General features: G+C 34.1%; 1 protein-coding gene across 1 annotated transcript; it reads right to left on the bottom strand.

Moving 5' to 3' along the window:
* On the bottom strand, nucleotides 1–25,926 carry LOC149423930 (uncharacterized). The gene is made up of 4 exons (XM_089632195.1): nucleotides 25,069–25,926; nucleotides 18,642–18,819; nucleotides 2,471–2,549; nucleotides 1–723 (listed from the first exon to the last, which is right to left on the bottom strand). Exons 1-4 carry the CDS (start codon nucleotides 25,671–25,673, stop codon nucleotides 653–655), a joined length of 933 nt encoding a protein of 310 aa, XP_089488321.1. The 5' UTR covers nucleotides 25,674–25,926; the 3' UTR covers nucleotides 1–652.
* Between the last annotated feature and the right edge of the window lie 1,201 nt (nucleotides 25,927–27,127).

Genomic DNA, 27,127 nt, shown 5'->3' with positions numbered 1-27,127 from the left:
TCCTAGACTTGTAAAAAAATCAATAGATATTGCCCATTAAAATAAAAATTGACATATTTATCCAAGACACTACCTTGATTGCATTTAGTTCGGAAAGAATCTTGCAATCATACGTAAAGATAGCAGCCAATAAAAATACGCTTTCAGAAAATAAAGATTGGGTTGATAGTTCTCAGTCGAAGTACAATAAAGTTAAATATAACCGAAGGGAATTGGGTCGTATTAACTCAATGACAGATTAAAACATCGTCAAGGTTGATGTCCTGGGTTCAATTCCAAGATGGAACCGAGTTATTGTCTTCAATGAAAACATTATGTTACATTCAAACTTGAGTTTCTAACGAACTTCGATTTTAATGACTTCCAAATTTCCATGATTTTTTTAATACTGCATTCGTTCCAATTACAAATATAGAGTTTATTTGCCTGAGGCCTTCAACTCTTCGGTTGCATTAAAACTAATTTTAAAAACGCTGTTGTGACTTTGTATGTATATTCCAAGTTTATTTCAACTGATGTATGAAGGCGCGTTACAAAACCAATCATAAAACCCTCGCAAGTCTCCGCGCAACATTTTGCTTCTTACGTGAATAGGGCTTTGAAGAGTAGACGTTATATTATTTCTTCGAAATGAGTAGGAGCAAATTAAATCTTAGTAGAAATCAGCATCCAGTAAGCCACACTCAGCTGCCACCTGCTCCGCCGACACTGGGTTGAGAAATTCTGAAAACGAAAGAAAACCTTACATTTAATTTATTTACACGCTTATACCGCAATTTTGGGGTGATTATTCATGACAAGTTACGAAATAAATCATAACAAGATTTTTAAACACAATTCTAAATACTAAAAAAAATTATAAAAATTGTCCCGTGTAATCGTAGCTTTACTTTTACGAGTAATGAACGTGTTCGGGTAACAAAATTGCTGCCCTCACATTTCATATCTTAAATAGAACAGCTGTCTGAGTGGGAAGAAATTATAATTATAAAGGCGAGTTTATGTGAACCCTTTGTCAGCCAAAACTACAGTACAAAAATAAGAAATTTATCATAACTTTCTTTTTATTTGGGCACTAATGAATGAAAAAGTCACATTTTTCACAGCCAAAGAAAAAATAAAGAAAGAATAATCACCCCCCAAAGTTTCACGATACGATCTTGGAACACGGCATATATATACAAATACCTACAGTCCCTGGCCAAATTATTAAACACAATTATTTTTTTACACTCACCCCACCAAACGTTCGGAAATATTGCATTTTTCACCAATTTTACTTTGTAAAAGCACGTTTCCATTTTAGTACTTCATAACTTCTTCTTTCACTAAGTTTTATGCTTCACACGTTTTGTCAAAAAAATCTAAGTTAGCGAAGTAATAAAATATACAACGCTCTTCACTGTGTATAAAATATCAGAATATTGTCTTCATTGTTTGTATTCGAAGTATGATACAGTTAAATATGACCGAAGGAGATAGGATCCCATTAGCTCAGTTGATAGAGCGGCGCTCCGGCAAGGTAAGGGTCCCGGGTTCGAATCCTAGATGTGACCGTATCTTTTTCTGACTTTTCTGTTTCAAATTTTCGTTTAGGAATCGCTAATATTGTCTTCAATAAATAAATATTACAATTTAAGGTTTTCCTTATTAAGTTATTCCAAAAAATAAAATAAATAAAATTTGTTCCAAATCCATAAAAGCACTTACTTTAATATTATGAATGATTTCAAGCCAAAATTTGGCATTTTTTCAATTATTTTGCAAACATTTATGACAAAACAATAAAAAAATATATGGTGGGCTGATAAACTGGCCAAGGACTTGTAAATATATATTAGGAGAGCGGTACCTAATTGTCATTAGTACTAATGACTCTTTCTCATTAGTAAAGGTTGTTAGGGGAGTTGCAGATTTTTTTCCTAATTATTTTTCGGATCTATCTGATGATAAATTCTATAAAGGCTAAACGAAGAAAAATTTCTGATAGATTTATTAAGAAATTTCATTTATTTAGAGAATCTCTTCAAATTATTCGTAATTCAGGCCCTTAACGAATGAATTGATTTGTTTCCTGATAAATTTTTGTCAAAATACCAATATTTTCATTGTGTCAGAACACGTGTTCATAAAAACACTTTATCATTTCATCATTATATGTAATCAAGACACACGCAGGCGCATGAAGGTGTGTTACGATACTATAACGAATTTACTAAAAGTTTATCAGGAAATTGCCTGCGATCTCATTTTTAACCTAGTAAATAAATAAATTTGCGATATTTTTAATCAGTAATTTTTCTCCGTGTAGCGTTGCGTCGAGTGGGACAATTATCATCAGATAATTGTAGAAATTCAATTGATTAAGAAAAAAAAATCCAAATATTTACTAGTTAAATTGCTAATAAAATGTTTAAAATAAATTAATTAAAATTTTCTATTCTCTATGGTCGTAATATACTCAACATACCTGTGGAATGGTGCTGGAGTATACTGGCAGCTGCCGCGGCCACCTCTTGTTCCAAGCTCCGAGAAGCCTGAAGTCGTCTCTGAAAACAAAAACCCCAATCAGGACTAAGTTACAGGAGATACTACCATTCAATGAACCTACAATTCCATAAAATAGATCCGGTCGTAATCTATCTAGTCAATGTCTTGGGGCTTTTGTCAACCGGGGAACGAGTGGACCATTCAAACGATGATTACGGATACACAACCGTTAGTAGAGGTACATTGAAACAGAAACAAAGCTCTGTACCAGTGATTCTCAAAGTGGGATCCAGGGGGCGTTGAAGGACAGTGAAGGGGCGACGAGAAAACGATGAAACCGTTAGTAGAGGTACATTGAAACAGAAACAAAGCTCTGTACCAGTGATTCTCAAAGTGGGATCCAGGGGGCGTTGAAGGACAGTGAAGAGGCGATGAGAAAACGATGAAAAAAAATGTTCAACTTATATATTTTAAATCACTTTTCTATACCTTCTTGTCTGTTGCACTTGACTCAAAATATAATCAAAAATAAAACTGCGAATTTTGTGTGGCTGTACCTTTATGCTCACAATCGCATAGTGTGTACTTCTCTTTTTGGGTATAGCCTTTAACCCAAGCTGTACCTAACAGATGGAGCATATTATGTGGGGTCGGCCAAATGGAGCAATTTAAAAAGAATTTTGATTAAATCTTCGAACATAGGATGAAGAAGAACACAAGAAATGCGTTGTGGAAGTGTTTCATGATACAAATATTTGTCCCAAATATTGATTCTCATTTGTCCAATCAGGCTTAAATTTCATCACGTGTTCTTGAAAATCCGAATATTTTTTCATAACTACGAAAATTCTTTCACTGTCTTCATATACAATCAAGGCAAATCGACAAAATATTAAAATTGATGTTTTATTAATAAGACCTGTTTTTATCGTGAGGGAAAAAACCTATGTCTCTCCGTTTAGTTCTTAGAAAATTGTAATAATTATTTTACAAGAATTTTCTCGGTAGTGTGGGATCAAGTCAAGTCAGTAATAATAGTAGAGATAAGAAAAAATGTATTTATAAAAGGGGGCCGTGAGACAAAAAGTTTGAGAATCTCATTTCTCTATGCTTCCAGGAAAGCGGATACCTCAGGATAGCGTTTCGCTGATCATCTCAGACAAACTTATTGAATCAGGGAATTCTGATAATAGGACACGGGGAATCCCACACCACCTCCGGTGTAATGGTTCTAAGCCACCAGTCAACGAAGGATAATGTCGAGGTCCTTATTCTGAAAGGGTCTTAACGAGCCACGCGCTAGTGAGACACTTTGCGAAGGGATATGCGATAACAAACATGATTACAGAGCTAACGAGATACACTTTACTTATGTACAGTGGCATTTCACAAATTAACATCCGATAGGAAAAATTATTTCACACTCAGAAAACCGTTTGTTCTAACTATGGAGGTAGTATGAAAACTTCGTAAACCTAAGATTTATTATAATCGTACCTATTTACTTGTAATTAGCGTTCAAGCGGCTTTGCCCAGATTTCAACACTTGAAAATGATATTATACTAAAAAGTTTACGTAGGTTAGGTTAATATTTTTGTTGTTTCATCGCTTTTAACGAATTTATATCACTCTCATATTATAATATACTTCAATTTAGGATGCCATAGTCTCGCTGGCTCCAGGCGGTTGGAAGCAGTTGGAACTCTTGTGCGGTATGCACGTAAAAAATGTTCCAATTTTTAAAATGGCAGAAAAAATAATTTTCTGTTAAAAATATTATATTACTGGTAGGTACCTATTTTATCGCGTGTGTGAATTCTTTACATAATCTATTCCAATTTTGAAAGTGACACTTAAACTCGAACAGAAAAATTTGAGTTCAACCAACCAAATATCACTCAGGACTAAAGCACAGATAAACGAAATTAGTATTTTTGGTAGATTGGTTAATCTTACCAAATTTTTGTTCCAAATAAATAGGTTATCTTTAACCAATTTAATTATTATTATTTTTTTGATAAATTAATGTTTTTAAGACAAGATTTTATTTATGTATAGTACAAAGGATAACAATTATTTTTATAAGCAATAATTGTTCGCATGAAACACTCATCCATATTGAAAAAATATCCTGATAAAAAATACATTAGCGTCATGTATTTTTTATCAGGATATTTTTTCAATGTGGATGAGTGTTTCAGGCGAACAATTATTGCTTATAAAAATAATTTAATTATTATTATTTTGTAAAATGTACCTCCTACATTTGTTTAATTTGAAGGAAGCCACTGAAAAGGGAGGTAGATAAAAGATCTAGCCTCTTCTGAAGGTCACCCAAAGAACTTAGCAACTACATAATAATTATTATTTCCAGCTCAGCAAATCCGTCTATAATAAGAGGGTCGCCTAGAGGCCATTGACCGTCAAATTGCCCAAATAGCCCTTGAAACAATAATCATTTATCAAAAAACGTCCAAATAATGTCGGCCCACAATTCAAAAAGTTTCAGGAGTTGATTAATTCAATATTTTTTAAATGCATTTACATTTTTTTAAGATGATCTAAATTCTTTAGGAAGCGACAGCAACAACTTTTTCCTTGTGTCCAGAGGTCGGGTCTTCTTACCCTAAAATAAACTTTAAAAAACCCATCGTACAATTACAATACCCAATGGACAGGAAGAGGAATTGTTTTTTTTGTAATTACGTACAAATACAATTTACTATTTTTTTTTTTTTTTTTTTATTTTATTGAATAAATAGTTAATACATAATATCAAAAACAAGTCCTGCTAAGCCGATTGAATTGGCTTGTCAACAGGTGCTTAAAGTTAGTTTCAAATACATTTTTTAAAGTTATAATTTACATCTTACATCTACAGAATTAACAATTTTTTCATACAATATTTCATACATATTAAAATAAATATTTTTTTTCCGATAGCCAATTTTTCACCATATATTTAACCTTATTCATAGATTTACATTGCTTTATAGTGTCAGGTAATAAATTAAATATCTTCGGTATGTTGTATTCAAACGTTCTCTGTCCGTATTTATTATTAAATTTCGGAACTATTAACCCGTCATTGCGCGTGAATCTAGTACTGTATTTATGTTCTAATTTTTCTTTATGCTGCGGGGTAAATATATACTGAATTATGATTTTTTGCCATAGTATAGCCTTAACAGGTAAAATTTTGGCACTCTGAAACAGCAACGGTGTATTATGTCTCTGTTTAAAAATATTAGGGACGACTAGTAATTTTACAATTGCGTTTTGTACAACTTGGACTTGTTTCAGATTGGTTATACTAGTATTTCCCCATATGGTTAATCCATATCTTATAATAGATTCTGCCATTGACATATAAATTATTTTAAGTGTTTCAATTGATAGGAAAAAATTTAATGTGTACATTCTGCCAGCAATTGATCTGAGTCTTTTACAGGTTTTTTTAATATGTTTGTCCCATTTGAAAAAGCAATCTACTGTAACACCAAGATAGACATATTCTGTAACTAATTCTAAGCTTTCACATTTACAATTAGTCGGGATATTTTTATGGATGCAATTAAAACTATGAGAAATAATATTAGGATTAAATTGAAATCTGGCATTAGGTGATCTTATATGCATAACTTTGGTTTTTTTAGCATTTATTAATAGTCCTGCATCATGTGACCATTTACAAAGTTGATTAAAGTCAATTTGCATGAGTTCAATTGCAATTTTTAGATCTTTATGTGATATGACCAATGCCGTATCATCTGCAAATACAAAATGTTTAACAAAAGAGAAAAGTTTTTTCATTATAGTTACATAAATTATATATAGTGTAGGTCCCAATATGGAACCTTGTGGAACTCCTGCAGATACATTCTTTGTTTTACTAAAAGTATTATTTATTTTGGTACATATTTTTCTATTTCTAAGATAATCTTTAAATAAATTTAACACATTTCCTCTTATTCCAATTTTTTCTAAGGTTTCTAGCAGTTTTTTAGAGTTAATTGTGTCAAAAGCTTTAGAGTTATCGATAAATAACACAATAACATGTAATTTATTATTTAATTGATTATTTATGTAATTGGAAAAATCTTGCAGTAATTTTTCAGTATTTTTTTTTCTTTGAAAGCCATATTGATTTGGATCTATGATAGCGAATTTTTCAATGTAATTATTTAATTTATTTGATAAAAATTTTTCGAGAATTTTTTCTAACGCAGGTAGTATACTAATAGGCCTATAATTTCCCAGTTCAATGTGTTTTCCACCTTTAAATATTGGTCTAGTAATGCTACATTTAAATTCTTGTGGAATTTTTGCTTGCTTTATTATCATATTGATTAAATGAGTAATTATTGGCCCAAGAGTTTTTATATTTCTTTTTAAATCAAACATTCTTATATTGTCAATACCTGTGCTTTTAGAGTTTTTCATTTTTTTAACAATGTTTTCAATATCAGTTATAGTAGCTCTTGGTATAAATAAACTGTGAGGCAGTTCTTCCAGTACAATATTAGTAGCTTTGTGATTGCATTTATGTAACATGTTGCTGATGCTATCCGAGAAGTAATTCACAAAATCATTTGACACAGAATCCTCAGTTCTATCTTTTAACATATATCGTGTTATTGTTTCATCACAATCGTTTTTGGGTTTACGTCCTAAAATATTATTTATCACATCCCAGGTTTTTTTTGTATCATTAAAACAGTTTTTAAATTTATTATTATAGTAGTTAGTTTTATCTTTATTTATAAGTTTATTGACAAGGTTTCGTGATTTTTTGTATTCTGTTTCATATGTTTTGTTTGTTGGTGTACTTTTCCATTTTTTATATTGTTTATCCCTTTTATTTATTTGACATAATAATTCACTGCTTACCCATTCATTTATTGCATAAGGTCGTGTTTTCGGGTTTTGCACTATCGTTTTAGAACTACTCTTGTAAAATTTATTAAATAAAGATTTTATTTTTTCATATAATGAAATACAATCCTTATCCTCTATAAGTTTACTCCAGTTATAATCTCTGATATGTCTATCAATATCCTTTTGTGAGATGATTTGAATATACTTATTTGCAAAGTCTACCTGACGTTTATGACATTTTATATTAATAGCAGTGATAAAATGATCGGCAATATTATTTTCACTGACGCAAGCTGTTATTTTCTTGCCTCTAAATTTGGCAAATATATGGTCAATACACGTGCGAGTAATTTGTCCATTTGATACAGCTTCTCTGGTTACTACATTGATGCATTTAGTTAAATAATGGTTAGTAAGTAAGTTTTCATACGAAGTTACAATATTATCTTGATCATCAAGCAAATTAAGATTTATATCTCCAAGTAAGATAATATTTTCCTTACTATTAATTGTCTCAAGATATGATGATAATTCCGTCAGAAATGAAGATTTACTGAAATTAGGAGGTCTATAGATAGCTATTATATTGACTTTAGTTTTGTCCTGGAGTATGAGCTTTCCTGATATATTTTCAAAATGTATTGATTTTAATGTTTTTAGTCTAAATTCAAATTTGTTTCTTATATACAATATAATTCCTCCTCCTGACTTATCAGTTCTGCAGTAGTTATATGCATTATATCCAGGAATATTGTAAATACACATACTTTCATTTTGTACAGATGTTTCACATAGCATCAGAATGTCAATATGCTTCAAACAATTAATTAAATATATATGCAATACATCCCAATATTTTTGTATAGATCTAATATTTAATTGAATACAAACAAGATTATCAGACGAATTTATGTTTTGTTTTTTTATCCAATCTTCTAAATTATTTACTGTACTACTTTCTATTTCATTATCATTATCTATATAAGAAAAATTATTCTGCGCCATTTAATTCGTGATGGTAATTAATTGTTTTCTTGTTTTGTTTAACAGACATATTTTGAGTATAAATTGAAGAATTTAATGTTAAATATTTAACAAAATAAAAGTGATTGTATTTGAAGCTAATTGGTACAAGTAATTTTTGATAAAGGCTTAATAAATATAAAATAAACTGTATGTTCACATCTAGTGTTATTTCAGAATATTTTTCATATTTAAAAAAAATTTAAAAGCTGTTTTTATAATTATGAATGTGAAATATAGTACACAGTGAAAAAATGCATGTTTAAGTAAACAAAAAAATGTTTTTGAAGGTGACGTTATGATATTACTATTAGAAAAATAATGTAATATAATAATGTTATTTTTGTTAGTTAATTTGTGATTTTTTATAATTTTTATAACGATATTTATGTAATAAAATGTAATAACACTAAATCTATTTTGAGACAGGTTTAATCTTATTTCTAGTCAATATTCTATTTTTTCTTTTGCTAAAAAGCTCATTTTTTTATACACAACACATTTCGTTTTATCGTTTGCAGAATGCCTGATGTCAATATTCCAGTTCATTTTTTTATTTTTTTTATCACAATTTTTACATTTAGGTTCTTTATCTTTGTTAGCACAATATGTAGCTTTGTAACTATTGTACAGTGCGGTTGGTCGCTCTGTAACTATTGTATAGTGCAGTTATTTTCCGTCAGCCTATTTAATAAAATGCTTAATAATACACAAGCCAAACATATCTATATTAAAATGTGCCTTATAGCACCACGAGTATATGTAATAGGCATAAAAATCGTTTAGCAAGCTGAGTCTAGATATGGTCGATTTTAGCACAAAGTGTTGTTTATTTATTTTGTGATTAATTTTATAAGGAGTTAAAAAAATGCGTTCAAGGGAAACTGTCACAGAAGATTTTAGACATAAAACTTTCGTTAGAAAATTATGCGTTCATACTTTTTTTAGTAAAAATTTATGAAAATGGTGATTTTTTTAATGGTCGACCATCTTCCATATTTGAAACCAACTGAAAATTTGCAAAAAAAATTCCCACTACTTTATAGCCAGAAATTTAATAAAATAACCGCCACTTGATTTATCCTCCCTCTATAAAATAGAGCCGAGAGTTCAAGTTATCCGTACCTCCGTAATAGAGCAGGTGACGCGATAATGGCAATAATAATTTTGATTCTCCGCAGCACGCGTCGGGCTATTTAACAAGTCATTTAGGGTGACGGTGGGCGGACTTATCGGGGCATGACCGGCCCGCTCCACCGGACGTATTGATCATCGGAGATTACAGGTAATGTGTCATTTCAACTTTCATTATTACATTATGGACAATCTAGATCCGTTTATGGAAATATTACACCTAATACAACACATATAATTAAACGGTACGTACAGTTACAGAAATGGTCGTCTCTCTTTGTTTGCTATTGACTCGAAACCAATTTATTTTTCTCGTATTATAATATATATCTGACGACCTTCGTTGCTGAATCGTTGCGATCCTTGGCTAAGAATGCGGAGGTCGCGGGTTCAAAGACCCGTATGCATGTAAATTTGGTTTGATTTATTTGTATTATTTCACAATTAATTGATTTAAAATCATATGTAGTATTTTTTCGGCACATTCGCGAGTTGTAACGGCCCCTTAGGGTCAAAAAAACGTATCTCATTTTTCTCTACTTTACAGGAGAGCAAGAAAACATAGTTCTCAATTAATCAGTGTTGTATACTTTTAAACAAACGAAGCATATTAATAATGTCTACTCATTTAGTTAAAGGATGGTATTTTGTGCTTGTGAACATCTTTTAAATATAAAATAGTAATTCATTTTACCATCCGTAACTCAGAATCGATAAAAAATTGAGTTACGTTTTTTTGACTCTAAGGGGCCGAAATTCTCTCAGTACCCTGGTGAATCAGGACCATCATTCAGAGTCTAAACTTTGCCTGAAATTGCTTTAACCGTGTTTGGTGACCAGCCAAGCTGAGCAGCCAGATTCTTCCCCACCCTCCTCCTCACCATCTCATTTCTTTACCCGCTACTTTCAGCTTCACAATATACCCCAATTGACGATGTCTGACTGGCCGCAGACGGCTGGGAGCAGTTGGGACTCTTCTGCGGTACTTCCATCAAACAATTATAATAATTAGTAAGAACGGCTTCGTTTGTCAGGAAGAGTTAAGGTATGGGGAGCAGAAAACATTTTGCAAGTTGGCGATGAACCGATTTGGTAGTTATAATGTTCCTTGTATATGACTTTATTGCACATGCGCATGTTATTTGTTTTAATTTAAATTCACATGGTTCTGATTAACCCGGAGCGGAAGTCTAAGGACGGGTTGTTTCGGAGAATCTGAACAATTCATCAAATTTCAACGTTCCCAGAAAAGAAAACGTATTACCAACGGTGTTGTTTGCAGAGAACACATGAAAAAGACTACATAATTTTTGCATTTGTAAGTACGGATAATATAATATAAACTATTGAATCGCTCGAAGGAGGTGAAATCGAAAAGAAATCAGAATACAGTGAAGTGCTTAGGAAATTGCGATTGGACATGACTCATTTTTTTAAGAGCAGAAGCCGTGAGCTCAAAGCGTATGAGCAATGAGAATGATGTGCTCCCCCGGTACGGCTCCCCCCGCTGCGGCTCCCGGTACGCCACCTCGTACCACGAGCAAAATAAGATGCAAGGTAGTTAGTAGGTGTACGTACATATGTTCAAGTCCAGATATCCAACTCAGACGCCGTTCAAGTCTCTTAACCGTAATAACAGTTAATACAATATAAGTTTAATGGCGCCAGTTTTCTAATTTATCTCCTGATTAAAAATGAGTAACCGTTCAATTGAGCCGTCGTACGGTTTACCGGGAGTCGTACAAATACGGCTCATCAAAAAGAGCTCCTTGACGACCTCCATGATTGAGGAGCAAGGCTTTCGACTGGCAAGCTGGTGGTCGCGGGTTCAAACCCCAGCATGCGCAAATAATTTTTATATTATTTTAAATAATATATAATATATTTACCGCACGTTCTAAAGTGGAAGATAGTTTCAATATCGCCCTGGTGTAAGACCACCAACGTTGCTTGAAATGACTTTGGCCGTGTTTGGCAACCAGATCTGAATAGCCAAGTACTTCCTCACCTTCATTTTCCCAAACTCCTCCTCTACCAACTAAAAGCCTCACAACATACCCAAAATTGGGTATGCCATAGTCTCGCTGGCTCCAGATGAGAGCACTTGGGACGCTTGTGCGGTTTCATATATTTTCTAAAACTCCGCTAAGTGCTTGCCGTTCACTCCTGCACTTTATGGTTCCGACATGATAATCTGCGTTTTTCAAATTAATTTCCGATTGGGACGAACCGGCAGCCGACAATATCGATTACAGATAGAATCCCCACTCTAAGAGAGCTTAATCTAACACAACGTGTAGAGAGTAGGTACTTGAAAGAGCCGGGTTTAACTATAACGCGATGTTGGCTTGCTAATTGAAATAAATTGCGGTCAGGCCAACTTCTATCGGATTAGCTTCACCAAACTACGGTACAAATCTCTCCGGGCGAGAATGAAAGCCGTTAAGGCTACAAATAAAAGCTTTCTTGTAATTTTTAAGTATTCTTTTATCTATTTTTTTCCTGTAACTCAATCTGACCAATTTAAGTATTCTTTTACAGGAATCTATTTTATTTGTAACTCAATCTGATTAATTTAATTAAGAACTAACCGTTGCATTGGGACAATTTGGGAAAATACGTAATTTGAAATTAACTTACAGATAGATAAACTATAGTTCGTACAATTCTTCTGTACTTCGTGTGAACCATTTTGTTCTTACAGACAACTTGCATTAATGTAATACACTTAATCAAACAATCTTAATTTGGGAGGTGGGAATGGGTATCGGTAGAACAAACACCGGTAGAACAAGGACAGTATTTCTTTTCTGGCGCCTGTGCTCTGAAGATTGCAATACGCTTCTTAAGAATCCATCAAACGGGCAGCCCGTTTCTGCACAAAGTCAAAGGAAGATATAATATTAAATAAGTAATAGCGGGGAGGATTTGGAAAAATTGCTGTAAGGAGATCTTTTCACCGCAGTGGGAAGGATGAACGTTCTTTACTCTTGGACACACTGCCCCCTAGATTCCTACCCACCTCTCATACCTTTTCCTTTTATTTTCTTCGGGGACTCCTGTATGGAGCTAATGTAAAAAAACATAAATTTTAAAAACCGGTATTTAATAAAATGTATTTTGACAACCGGTATATAATAAAAAGTGCAATATCAGCACTGCTACAAACATGGCCAACACATAAAAGACATTTTTTAAATTAGAATCACAACCGATTTCGGAGCGTTTTGATTTAGTTTTCTTGTTTTGTATATTCCCGGGTGGTTGGTGACAGCACAAAGATTTTCGTTTTAACATCGCTTTCAAGGCATAAATCAAAATAACATGTATGGAGCACTGCCAGATGATTTTGTTGTATAAAGAGTTAAATAAATAATAAAAACATAAGCACCGGCAGATGGCAAATACTCGTAAAGGAGGTAGAAAAGTGTTTTATCGACAGACCATGAAAACAATACAAACATAGCTGAGACGAGTGATGTTCGTGTTTATGAATATGATTTAACATTCATCGTCTTTCTTAAAACGTCTTCAAATATTTAATAAAAATGTACGTATTCGCTGCTTCATTTTTTTTCCAATTTTGCCGAAGAAAATAAATCACTAACAACAAATTCTCAGGCATCTTATTCCGTTGCTTTTTAGAAGAGATAACAGTAATTTTGATTCTGTGATTCTGTGATTTCGACGAACTTCATTACAATGTTTTTTTTAGTTTTGTTTTTGTTTGAAATCAAATTGATATGATTTCCTAATTAACTAACTAATCATCACGCCATTTCACCACAGGGGTAGGCAGAGGGGATCGACCGCCAAACAACTCGGTTTTGGCACACACTATTATATTATTCTGACTCTTGACATGGCCCAACTCAAGCATCTGATTCACTTGATCGTGCCGTGTCTTCCTCGGGCTTGCCCGACTTCTGCTACCATTCACATTTGCGTCACATATTCTCCTTACACTCTTTTTTTCGTTCATTCGCTCTACAATTATCTTCTTTAAATATCTCTGTCAGCCTTCCCATCTCTCGTAAACATACTTCCTAAATACCCAATCTCACCCACCTGTTCCAGTATTCCTCATTCACAACTATATTGCACCCTGTTTTCGTACTCTCTCTTTTAAGAACCATTACTTTAGACTTATCATACATACTTCGTTCATCCTAGACACGAGAGATTGTAGATCTTCCATACTGTAAGCAATCATCGCCGCATCATCAGCATACAACAGGCAACATATTATCAGATTACTCAAATTCACGCCCAATCCCACCTCTTTCAATCTTTGAATATCATTATCCATCGATAGATTAAATAACAATGGTGACATTACGCAGCCTTGTTTGACACCTTTTGTGAAATCAAACCACCCCGTAAAACCTGCATTCACATTCAACGCTCCCCTCATACAGAGACGCAATTCCCTGAGTGAGATTCATATTCACTACATACTCGGACAACACCTTACATGGCTTTTTCCTGTCGGTTATATGTTTTTTTTTAGATCTACAAAGGCAAGGAAAAGTTTCTGGTTTTTTGCCAGAAACTTCTTAGTGATACTATTATCCAGTTCCACTATTTAGGTTAAAATGTAGTTTATTGGCGTGTATTAAATTATTTATAGTATTGATATCATCTTAAATCGCTAGGTACTTGTATGTTTCATAATACTTCGTTTTGTTCATATTTTTACCAACGTATTTTATTTTATGTTTTACCTTTTATGATTGAAAACGAATTTCCTAAAAAATAAATAATTGATAAAAATTAAAAGATTGATGTTGTTTATTCAAAATCTCTCTCATTGAACTTAGTACTCTATCACACTCAAAAGTCACGAGCCGCCACTGTTCGAAAACCAACATTCTATAAGATTGAGAAGTACATAGTATTCAGATTCGAACCCTTAAGTGACTTTGTCAATAAAACTTACGTAAGTGACGTTGTGGGTCTCCGGGACTCACATTTTTCAACACTACATAAAGTTAAATATATCGGTTATATGTTGTTTTGTTAATTATCAATGAAAATTAATAATAAAAATTGAATAAAAACAGTAGTAGTTTCACTATTAAAACGGAAAAATTTCTTTCACAAAAACATATCCATAAACAATAACTAAATCGACAAAAATATAATAAAAATATAAAAATAGTGATATCTTCATTAATGACAAACTTTTGCCCTAAATGCAACACATCTCGCACGTTCTGGGATTGAATCTTCAATTTATACTTTGTTTTACGGTTCTTCCAATGGTAGCCCTAGTTCGATGGTGTCTATCTTTGGGGTAAAAATCCTATTTATATCCTCGGTCCGGAACCCACGAGGTCACTTAAGAGTTAAGTATATTAGCTATTTTTTTTACTTTGTTACATTGTTCCAGAAACAGATGACAGTAAGAACTCATAAATAAACGTCAAAATATTTACTTCAAAATTCAAAGGTTGGTTTTCCATTTTTTTGTCTAAATGAGTTATGTATGAGTTATTTTTAGTTTTTTCAGTATCTACACAGATGTATAAAGACGGTTGTTCTACAACAATGTGAAACTAAGTTAGGTCAACATAAAATGTCTGATATCCCTACGATGTTCAAAGGAAAAATTTTACTATTTCCTCTCTCCTGAACAATTTAAAAAATGTGGCAACCGACCTTTGACTTCTGAGGTACAGAACTATTGGTATTACATTGTTGGCTAGGAAAACAAACTATGAAGTTTGGGTCAAGTGAAGTCGAGTGAAAACAAGTTCTGGGGGCTGTCGCTAAATATGTTATAGGAATACATAGGGCTCTTGCCACTGCAGTGGATTTTATAAAATTATAGTTGACACATTGGCACAAAAGGTTGGGATAAGGTTAAGTTGGTGATATGGAAATGAATATGGATAGTTTCGAGTTTTTTTAGTAGACGGTGATTGATATTGATTTTGATTGTGGTCAAGATGGAAGATTCTTCATGGATATTAATGGTTTTCAAAATAAATGTACATAATTTAAGGTTTCTAATTTAAAACATTTTAGGCTTTTCTAATATTCGTACGATTTTTTTTAACAATTTACAAATTTTTTTACACAATTTCTTGACTCACGTCTTTAAGATTCCGACTTTATTTTAGGGTAATGTGACTTCTTAATCACAAATCTACAAATTCTAGACACGATACAACGAAAAAGTTTGATGACATCCTTAAGTAACCTTCTACTTAGTCCAAATTGGCAAACTATAAAACCTGTAATCGACCTACGTAAGTGAAGCCTTTGATTTGATTAGATTAACCCAATGAAGTTTCCAGAAGGGCTGCGGGTAGAAGTTAGTTAGTTAATACGATCTCCTACTTTAAGGTCCCAGTGAACAGCTGACATAAAAGTAAATCCTGATCCCGATAAGAACAAAGGCCTCGAAACCCTTCATATTAATTAACAACCCTCCACATAAAATCAAATGATTCTGTACGGGGAACGACACGCGTGTTTAGTTGTATATGAAGCATTATATTCAGTTATTATACTCGTAGTAAGGGTTCAAACGGTATTGTCATTCAAAGGTAAACTTCAGGTGAAACGTTTCTAGTAATTTAGGCATATTGACTACCATCGTGGTGGCGCGGTAAGCTCATGGGCTCTGGGCCAGATTATTGGTTTTTCAATCTGTAGATTATGTTATTATCAACTACTAGCTCAAGTCCTGCTGTTGCCTGTGCTTTACGCAGAGTTTTAAAACTAGATGTAGATTTTTCTTTTTCTCTCACTGTCAAGTGTGCCAATTTTCGTCAAGAATTATCAAAATTCTGCTATAAGAACTAGGAAAATGACAGAATATTTTATTCAATTTTAAATCAATTTTCAATATTCTCTGCGGAGTGCATTGCAATAATAGAATCTGTCAAATACATAATCAAAAAAAAATTAACATTCCCTCGTTCTCTCTGACTCTCTCAGTTCCCTCCAAAAACTTAAATCCAGTCCCCTTCTTCATCCTGATGATCACTTTGTATGCCTTATTCGAGAGATGATAGCCTCCATTCAAAGCTCTGGTAAAACTGTAACTCTGATTTGGATTCCTAGACATGTTGGTGTCATGGGTAATGTTATTGCGGATGCCTTGGCAAAACAAGGAGCGTCCAACCCTGTTGTTACCCTCGTAAACCACATTCTATCTGACATTTTTTCCAACATCAAAGATAGATCCCGCAATGTTTGGTCGGAGTATTGGCACATTGCTAGTCAATCCAAGGGAGCCTGCTATGCCTCAATACAAAGGACTATCCCATCAAAAAATTGGTTTCGCCCTTGAGGTGATTTTTCACAAAAAACGGCGCTCTACAAATTATCCAATTATTATTATTCAAAAATTCCCCCATTCTTCCAAAAAATAAATTTCTTCACTTATTCGAATGAGGATCGGACATTGTTCCGTTCCTTCCCACCTTTTTAAAATTCACGTCCTTGACTCCCCATATTGTACATTCTGTGGTCTAGAAGTGGGAACTTTAGATCACATATTTTTTAGTTGTCCCTCTCTAAACAAATATCCTCTCTTCTATCAAGCCTTATTAAAATTGCCTCCCCTCCATTCAACATCTCATCTCTTATAAGTCTGAACTCGACTCCAATTTTCAAATAATTTTGAAATTTGCCTATTAAAACAAAATTAATATTTAAATTCACCTTTCATTTCTCGATAATTTTAAATGATGGCCAAGAACACCCTTGAAGGGTGAAAGCCAGAAATAATGGAAAAAAAAAACTATTAAAAGGAGATGGAGTGATTTTTCGAAACGGCATTTAGAAAGTGAACTTCCCCTTTAGGTGTGCAAAAATTTTATGAAATAAAATCGTAGATTTGTGTAAAAAACAATGTTATGTTGCCCGCCCTTCACAAATGCTCTGCTTTAAATAATAAAAAAATCACGGGATATTATAATTACAATTTTGAAAATGACAATTATAATATAACATAATAGGGGTAGGTACTACTACCTACAAACCTACATTACCACTAGTGTGAATTCTTCGAACAAGAAGTTCTAATTTTTAAAATGACATATAAATTCAAAGTAAATTTTAAAATAAATTTAAAAATTATTGAACCAGTTTCACATTTCACGCAGGAAAAACTAATGCACAACACAGATAACCGAAATGACTACGTTAGATGATATCATATCAAATATAAATACGGGCTAATCGCCCCGAGTGATACTTTCTTCCAACCAAAATAAATTAGGTTATTTCACATATAAAATTGCAATTATCTACATAAAAGGTAGGTAGGTACCTACCTACACAATTTATTCACTGCGCCTCATTAGAATGAAAGAGAGTGGGAGCTATTGTCAATATCGTCTTGGTGATGATGTGCACCATTCCAATTCGAAAGGCTAAATTTGCCTGACATGCACGGAAAAAATGAGTAATGCTGATTCATTAAAAAAATATTCAAATTATTGGTAATCCTGATAAAAAAGGGACTGCAAGCCACTTCCCGATAAAGTATATCGTTAATGGCTTACGGTGTGTTCGGGGGAAAATGAGTACGACTTTTTATCACTTTGCTGTTAAAAATGTGACTACATGATAATATCCTAATAATGGTGACCGGATAAATCATCAAAATGATAATTCATCACGTCTTTAAAAAGTTATATAAAGTCATGGAAAGTGAAGAAACAAAAACTTTATTAACTGGGTTAAGTAGGTTAGGTTAGGTTAGGTTAGGTTTAAATTATTTTTTTCATCGTTTCTAATGACTTTATATCACTTTTTAAAAGTGTGTTGAATTGTGACTGTGTTGAGTTATTATGGAACCCCTAATAATATATTAGTCAGCCCGAATAAATATGCGGACAAGATGCGAACTTATTATTATTTTTAAGAACACGTGTTCCAACATTCCCATAACATATTCGTTGTGCTGAACTGTTATGAATTTTGTCAATTCATTCGTTATAGTCCTCTAGTACCGTTTTTAAAAGGCAAACGAATAATTTGACCAGATTCTTAATAAATTAACAATATTTCATATCAGTATGTTTTGTCCGTGTGTTTAGTGACAATCTTCTTCTTGACAATCTATTTTATAGAAGATGTATTGAAGTATGCGTACCGCTTCGCAGTTGGCCAGCACCCGGTCCAGGGCTGCGCTGGAGGCCGCGATGGTCCACAGGTGCCCCGCCCCCCGGGCCGCCTTGGCCCCCTTGCGGAAATGCGGGTTTATGGACAGGTTGTGCCGCACCGAGTTCTTCCAGCGATCGTCCGACGGCTTGAAGAACGGAAACCTTTCGCTGGAATCAAATGTTATACATGTATTTAGTTACATGGCTGGTTTTAATGCACTTCACTTTCGTACTTTATTTAAATAAAACCCTTGCTAAGTAAACTATCCTTAATCAAGCAATTCTCATTGGAGAAGCAGTAGACTTAAAATTAGTTTGAAAGAAAATTTTAAATTTTAAAATTGTGGACAGAAGAGACATCTCTGGTCAGTTTTGTATAGATTTTGCTCTGTAGGTGAGTGATAATGAATTACAGTCATCTTTGCATTAATCAGATGGATTCATCCGAATTATATCGTTTGACAAAAGGGGTCGATTTAAGACTAAAGATTAAAATATTTTTGTCACAATAATGTGGCAGTACTTTTGGAATTACAGTGTGCTAATTCATTATTATTCTAAATTCTACTCTCTTGAGAGCTGGTTGACAGATTATAATTTCATAGTGTGAATGCAAATATTATTGTGCCGATTTGCCGTCCGCTGCCGAATTTGAAGATTAAGGAGCTAAACTCAATGCGAGTGATATTTTTTGGTGAGTCTTCGGTTTTTATGTATTTGGTGGCTGGATTATAAGTTGTTACTTCTCCTGCAGAGTCAATTTAATAATCAATTCATTTTTTTCATAGGGAATTAATTTAATTCCTGATGGTCTGTGTGACTACAAGCCAGATCATCACCACTCATTACAATACAATTAATACACATAGCTCTGTTACTACTTTCATCAAGAAACGTATTTTGTATTCTTGTACGTATTTTTACTCTTGTATATACAATTATTGAACTCCTTTGTACAATAGAACTCTCCATGATAATTTGTATTTTACCTTATTTTTTTAATGATTAACTAATGTTTATAAGACTTTTTTGAGGTTTTTATGCATAGCACAAAGGATAATAAATTATTATAAGCATTAATTAGTCGCCTGCAATATCAATAGAAATTGAAAATATATCCAGAGTAAAAATAAATACCGAAAAATAAATAAATGGGAAATAAGCCGACATGGCTCAGTTGTTCAGAGCATCTGAACGGACATCAGAAGGCGCAGGTTCAATTCCCGTCGGCGGCATTTATTTTTACTCGGGAGATATTTTCAATTTCTATTGATACTGAAGGCGACTAATTATTGCTTATTTCTTATATTGTTCACACTCAGCTTATTATGTTATGTATGTTATTGTACTCCTGAACAACTTACCTATAACAATGTTTACATGTAAAAGCCTTCTAGGCGTGATTAAATAAATAAATAAATGTATTGAAGAGGTATGTATAACGCAAGGTCTGCAGACAACAGCGAATGGTCATCCTCCAGTCTTCTCCAGATAGGTTCTTTAATTTTTCTCGTCCTGCAATTCGACACTTTTATCCTGCTCCCCACAAGAGGACCTGAGGAAAATAATTTCCCCCGCGGACTACGTCATCTTTGGGGATGATTTTTGGATGGTCTTTTTAAAGAAAGGAAGGAGAGAAAGTACAGGGAAGGAAAAATCTGTGAGGGGTGGTATAAATGGGGTCAGTGCGTTCAAGAGTTACGGACAAGAATCCATCCCACCCTCTGCGGCCCAAGACAATGGCGGAACCACTTGCGGCTTCCTGTGGCAGGGGTGTTGGTTATCCAATAAATGGCTCCCGGGGTGACGGTACCTATACCTATCGGAATCTATTTGAATATCGAATTTGTTTTTATTCCGCAAATCAAAAAGTATCTTATTTCACCTTTCGTACTACAAAATGTATTTTCTATTTTTACTATTGTGCAAAATGAGATTCTATAATATTTAATTAATTTTGTTTTTTGATTATTATATTTTACCCCACAAATATGTTATATTTTCACACAGCGAGAGATATCTGTAAATGCCAGTAATCACATCACAGTTTTCTAAAGAAAACATAAAGGCACTATTCGGTAATTTATATCGATTGACAACAAGTTTCTCGTTAACTCTTTAAGTTTTGAAGTTCCAAAAAATATATATGTTATTATCAAAAAATATATAAGATAATATCTATACACGTGTTATGCCGAAAAAAATAAGCTCAGAAAATTATTAAAAAAACTTTGGGTATGCGGGGGCTTCATAACCCCTAACAACGCCGCGTTCGTACGTAAGTCAGCAACTATATTGTAATAGAAATAGAACATTCTCGTCCGACTTATACATGCGGGGGCTTCATAACCCCTAACAACGCCGCGTTCGTACGTAAGTCAGCAACTATATTGTAATAGAAATAGAACATTCTCGTCCGACTTATACATGCGGGGGCTTCATAACCCCTAACAACGCCGCGTTCGTACGTAAGTCAGCAACTATATTGTAATAGAAATAGAACATTCTCGTCCGACTTATACATGCGGGGGCTTCATAACCCCTAACAACGCCGCGTTCGTACGTAAGTCAGCAACTATATTGTAATAGAAATAGAACATTCTCGTCCGACTTATACATGCGGGGGCTTCATAACCCCTAACAACGCCGCGTTCGTACGTAAGTCAGCAACTATATTGTAATAGAAATAGAACATTCTCGTCCGACTTATACATGCGGGGGCTTCATAACCCCTAACAACGCCGCGTTCGTACGTAAGTCAGCAACTATATTGTAATAGAAATAGAACATTCTCGTCCGACTTATACATGCGGGGGCTTCATAACCCCTAACAACGCCGCGTTCGTACGTAAGTCAGCAACTATATTGTAATAGAAATAGAACATTCTCGTCCGACTTATACATGCGGGGGCTTCATAACCCCTAACAACGCCGCGTTCGTACGTAAGTCAGCAACTATATTGTAATAGAAATAGAACATTCTCGTCCGACTTATACAAAGACACATATATATGTATATATATTTATTTAATTATGTAGGTAGGTACCTACCTACATAATTTATTCACTGCGCCTCATTAGAATGAAAGAGAGTGGGAGCTATTTTCAATATCATCTTGATGACATGCACCATTCCATGTCGAAAGGCTGAAATTGCCTGACATGCACGGAGAAAAATGAGTAATGCTGATTTATTAAAAATTTATAAAAAATTTTGGTAATCCTGATAAAAAAAAGTATATATACTGCAAACCATGAAATATTTCATTGAAGAAGAAGATAATACTAACAAATCTAAACGAAACATGAAACAGAACAAGACACAGAAAATAAAAATATAACGGTCACAACTCGGATTCGAACCCAGGATCTCTTGTCTCAGCAGGACAGCGTCTTAACCACTCGACCATTGGGACCTAGTTATTAATCGTCATATTTGTAGTAGTTTGCCAAGTACGGCGAGCTTTTGTATTTTGTGAGTAATACGCACAGACCAATATTTTTCAACTCAAATCTCTGTGCGAAGCTGGGTAGTAACCGCTAATATGAAATAAAACTTTGTTGTCTTTAACGTTGACTCTATTCAATTACTTTATTACCCCCGTAAATATAATGAATTTCCACCCCTTAAAAACAATAAATTTCCCGTAGGGGCGAAAGGCTTCTCTACATATTTCTTCGTTTATTTTCTTACCCGCCGCAAATTTTCCCTAAAGCAACTAGGACGATTACATAGACCAATTTATCACTTAGCTGCAAAACTCTGTATTAGTAACTCAATATTACCTACGTAATAATTATAATCATAATACGCGATAATCCACGTTAACACGTAATGATTCTACGACGCTACGATGCTACCTATGTAAGATTACTAACTAACTAACCATCACGCCGTTACACCGCAGGGGTAGGCAGAGAGGATGGACCGCCCAAAAACTCGGTTTTGGCACACACTTCTTTCCTCATTCACATTCATACATCGTCCCATACGTACTCTTCTCTGATTCCGACTCTGATTTACTTGATCGTGCCATGTCTCCCTCGGGCGTCCATACCTACCTGTATAAAAATCTGACAATAATCTAAATACTTATACAACCATCATTGTAAGTGAACGATGTTGCTTGTGCAATGATGGAGGACTTAGCTAGCATAAGAATTGAACCCACGATGCTGACGCCTACGCGGAGGAAATTTAGTATTGCTTATTTATTAAGAATCTCTTTAAATTATTGGTAATCCGGTTAAAAAACGGCATGCCCCAACGAATTAATTAACAGGTTTCCTGATAAACTTTAAGTAAAATACGAATACATTATCACGATATTGGAACACGTGCTCATGAAAATCCGCATATTTTCCGCAGATCAGGCCCAATGCTCGTGTTCCGATGTCGGAACACGTGCATTTTAAAGCATTTTTTATCTGGAAACGCAAAAGAGCACTGCCCCAAATCGTCCGCAGCCAGTGAGACTATGGCATCCCCAATTGGGGTATGTTGTTAGGCTGAAGGTAATGGGGAGGAGAAGGAGATGGGGAAGAAGAAGGTGAGGAAGTACCTAGCTATTCATATCTGGTCACCAAACACGGCCAAATCCATTTCAAGCAACGTTTCAATTCTGATGGGTTGGTGGTCTTACACTAGGGCGATATTTTTAAGTCATATACAAATTATTAGCGCATGCTGAGATTTGAACTTGCGACCAACAGCTTGCTAGTCGAGAGCCTTACCCCTCGACCATGAAAGCCGTTAAATATTAATGCTCATTTTTCTCCGAAAACCCGATGCATTTGCCAACTCAGCCACTAACCGATCCACACAGAAGCCCTTATCACGAGCAGGCATAAGGGAAATAAAGTTTAAGTTTCATGCGGTGGTGTGCGCTGGTATTAGTGGAGTGGGTGGTATAGGTGTAATGGTGGTGTAGTGGTGGTGGTGCTGCCTGGTACGGGCAGCACTGTTTATTGACTACCCTGTTCCTGGTAACCTCGCAACTCCCCCAACTGAGATTGTTAATTTATTTCATCATAAGTCATACCATCAGATATATACGTGTTTATGTTCTCCGCGGAAGGGTTATTAAAAACAATAATCATAGAAATAACGCGATGTATGAATTAAAAATAATCAAAATGTCATTTTCAAATAGGTATTTGTACTATCTATAGTTTTGGGTTTCTGGATGAATGTGACAGAGAATTAAAAACAAATATTGCCCAATTAAGGCGATGCCATACGTAGTAATGCAAAATCATGCGTTTTTGGTTTGAAAATTTGGTCGCCTAGAAATTTTTCAGATGCTTTAATTAAATACTGCGAGTAGAATACATTTTGGCCTTTTTATACGCCCAGAAAAAAATAATGTAAAGCCCTATGAAAACTGCTTAAAAATTCAAAATCTCCTACTTACAAACCCATTTTCGGTTATGATTTTATTGAGTAATGTGGCAAATTAAGTTATTTATAAAATGATCGAAATTTTTTTTAATATTTATGCCTGAACATTCACAAAATAAAATAAAAGGCACTTTTTGGCCATGTTTTTTTCTTGCATAAATCAAAACAGGCGTATGGTGTTAAGCGGGAATTTAAACCTTATCGACATCTACGTAAGGGTTGTTATTGATAGAGGCTCAATTTAAAATATTACACAACGTAGTGCATCGCCTTAATTTATATCGTATATTTTTTGTGTGATCTACAGAGGTAAAAAAATCCTTATAATGTTGGTTAAACCTTCTAATTGATATCTCGTGAAAATATAAAGCTTGTAACACTTATGAAATAAACGAAAAAATTACTGGCACACATTACATTACGCTATTAAATAGTTCAGATCCGTAAGATTGAATTGTACCGAAGGATGTGGGTAGATTAATTTAATCAAACAATTTTCAATTAAGATTCCGATAGGTGAATCTGGCTATATAATAAGGGAGAAGGGTGTATGTGTATCAGATATGAATGATTAATTAAACTGAATTGCTATAGAAACAAAAACTCAAAAAAGATAATATGATTTAAAATTATATCCAACAAAATATTTGCAAATGTGTAATTTGTATTCAAACTAAATTTGAATTTAACATCAAACCACTCTTTAAACACTCCTGGCACAAATAAAAACAAAATTTTAAAAATATATACGATATCAGTTACTACTTTTCGGGTTTTGCGAGCGCAAATATACGCATACTGAATTTTATAAATTAAATATATATATAAGAAGAATTGGGAAATCTAAAATTTCCTTTATGAATAAATATTTACAAAGCACAGAATTAACAATATTATACTAACGAGCTTTCCTGTCACCAGCTTACATTAGGAAATAATAATATTGCACTAAATTAAATCTAATAATAAAACAGTGCAATTAATTTAAGAAGTGTTCTTTACATAATATAACTTACGATATCCAGTTATAAATCCCGGAGACAGTCAGCTGTCCTTTCTCTCTCAAAGCCAACTCAATCAGCTCTGTGTAGGTGTACGGCGGCTTCTTGTCTGGTATAGTCGAAGGGTTGTTAGGGCTTGTTTCCTGGGGACGCTTCGGGCTTTTGGAACCCCCTCCACCTCCAACAAACTTCCCAGATGGGGTCTCCTCGCAATATGAATTGATCAGCTCATCTATCTTGAAGTTCAGAAGCCAGGACAAGTTGGCGCAGTCTTCTGAATATTCTGGTGTGGGGGGTCTTTCGGGGTATTCTGGTACTAGGGGATCAGTGATTGGGTCCACGCTGATCTCTGCTAGAAGTTCCCCTTCCCCATCCCAAGCCTGTGCTTGATCCTGGTCGATCACCTGCTCCGGTTTCCATCCTTCAACTATCACTATATCGTACCAGCCGTTCTCTATGTCCACTTCGTCCACTGGTGTAAGGTCGAAGTGAAAGAACCTCTCTTTAGACTCTTCCTGCCCGTCGAACAATTCGGTAGAAGACTTTTCATACTTGCGAAGTGCCAAATCCGAATCTCGCATCGCGCTATTACCGAAATCGTTTGATTCGAACTTGATCATGTCAGTTGTCACTTGATAGACTATTGTAAATGACGCAAAAGCTACTGTATTTTGTTTTTATTCCAAAGTTTGAAAATGTCAAAAGATACTCGGCATTCAAGTTGTGGATTGTTTGAAAAATGCTCGATTGACGAAAGTAAATAAATAATAATAAACAATAATACCACGTGCGGATTTTATTTATACGGTCACTAAGATACTTATTTGATAGGAATAAACTAATCGGCTTGACGGTAGAGTGCAACTAAATTAGCCGTGGGCCATAGTACTGATAGTACCCTACCAAACCGGTAGCTTGCTACAGTTCCCAGTCGTGGTCCCTCCGCGGAGATGTTCGTACCATCCTGTGTCCGCCCACCCCACCACCCCACTACACGCCACCTGCCACCCCCGGCACCTGACCCGCCGACAGGTTGCAGACACGATATTCAAATTTACTTGGGCAATAAACCGTAATACCGAGCATAAAAATGACAAAATTCGAATAGATATCATAGTAAGGTAGGTACCTAGTGAACTAGCTAGGAACCTAAAGTAACGATTTAATGGGTACGTACCTAGTATGATAATAGTACTTACCTAATTCAATATTATCAAGTAGGGACTAATAAGTAAATTCATAACTAGGGATGTAACGGATAGCAAATTGTGTATTCGGCCTAAATTTCATAATATTCGCCTTAAATTTGGACTAAACGTCAATATTTATGTTGGTATTATTTGTAAACAATTAATGATTAATTATTATATAAGAAAAATTACAAATAAAATATATTAATATAAATATTACCATATATGGTTACGATTTGAGATTTTCCCGGCAAAAAGTATTATGGTGGTTGATTTTTCTACCTCGTTTTTTGGCCAATTTTTCGGACAGCATTACAGTGTCCATCATCAGGGCAGATGTGTATTACTGTACGAAACGTTGGCTTAAGAAGGAGGTAGCGCAACACGTTATAATACACCAAAAATAAACCGCTATATAATGTAACAAATTTGTTTAATAAAAGTTAATGTACATTGTAGGGTAGATAATAGGTAATTTTTTATTTATTATTATAAATGGATACGAGCATTTTGTAAGCAAATTTTTTTATGTATTAACTATTTGATTCTGGAAGGTGCCATAAATTATTTTTATTATTAATGTTTCTCTACTTGTCATGTGATCAAAACATTTTTTTTAATTTTTTCGGTGCGTCGAATATAAAATTACCTTCTTTCATCGAGTTATTATTGATCGGCATTTTTGACGAAATTTTCAAATATTTTATTCAAATACGCCGAAAATACGCGACATCTCTATTCGTTACATTTGGTTTTGCAGTAGCGACTGAGAGACTCCCATGAGATTCGGGAAATTACTAAACTTACACCTCTTGCATTCTGATAAATGGCTAGTTTTCCGTATTCGGGCAGGTAGGTAATAAGCTTATAAAATCTACAAAGCT

Source organism: Hesperophylax consimilis, chromosome 5 (assembly GCF_061612785.1).
Source record: "Hesperophylax consimilis isolate HC1 chromosome 5, BYU_Hcon_1.0, whole genome shotgun sequence".
Taxonomy (NCBI): Eukaryota; Metazoa; Arthropoda; class Insecta; order Trichoptera; family Limnephilidae; genus Hesperophylax; species Hesperophylax consimilis.
Note: the sequence above shows the minus strand (reverse complement) of the source record. Positions and strands in the feature narration are given on the sequence as shown.

Excerpts from the sequence above, each read along its gene's own strand:
- LOC149423930 (XM_089632195.1), bottom strand. The coding sequence starts at position 25,673 with ATGATCAAGTTCGAATCAAACGATTTCGGTAATAGCGCGATGCGAGAT. Across the intron at positions 18,820-25,068 it reads GGGATTTATAACTGGATATC|CGAAAGGTTTCCGTTCTTCA; the intron begins GTAAGTTATATT and ends ATTTGATTCCAG. Across the intron at positions 2,550-18,641 it reads TGCTGGCCAACTGCGAAGCG|AGACGACTTCAGGCTTCTCG; the intron begins GTACGCATACTT and ends TTTTGTTTTCAG.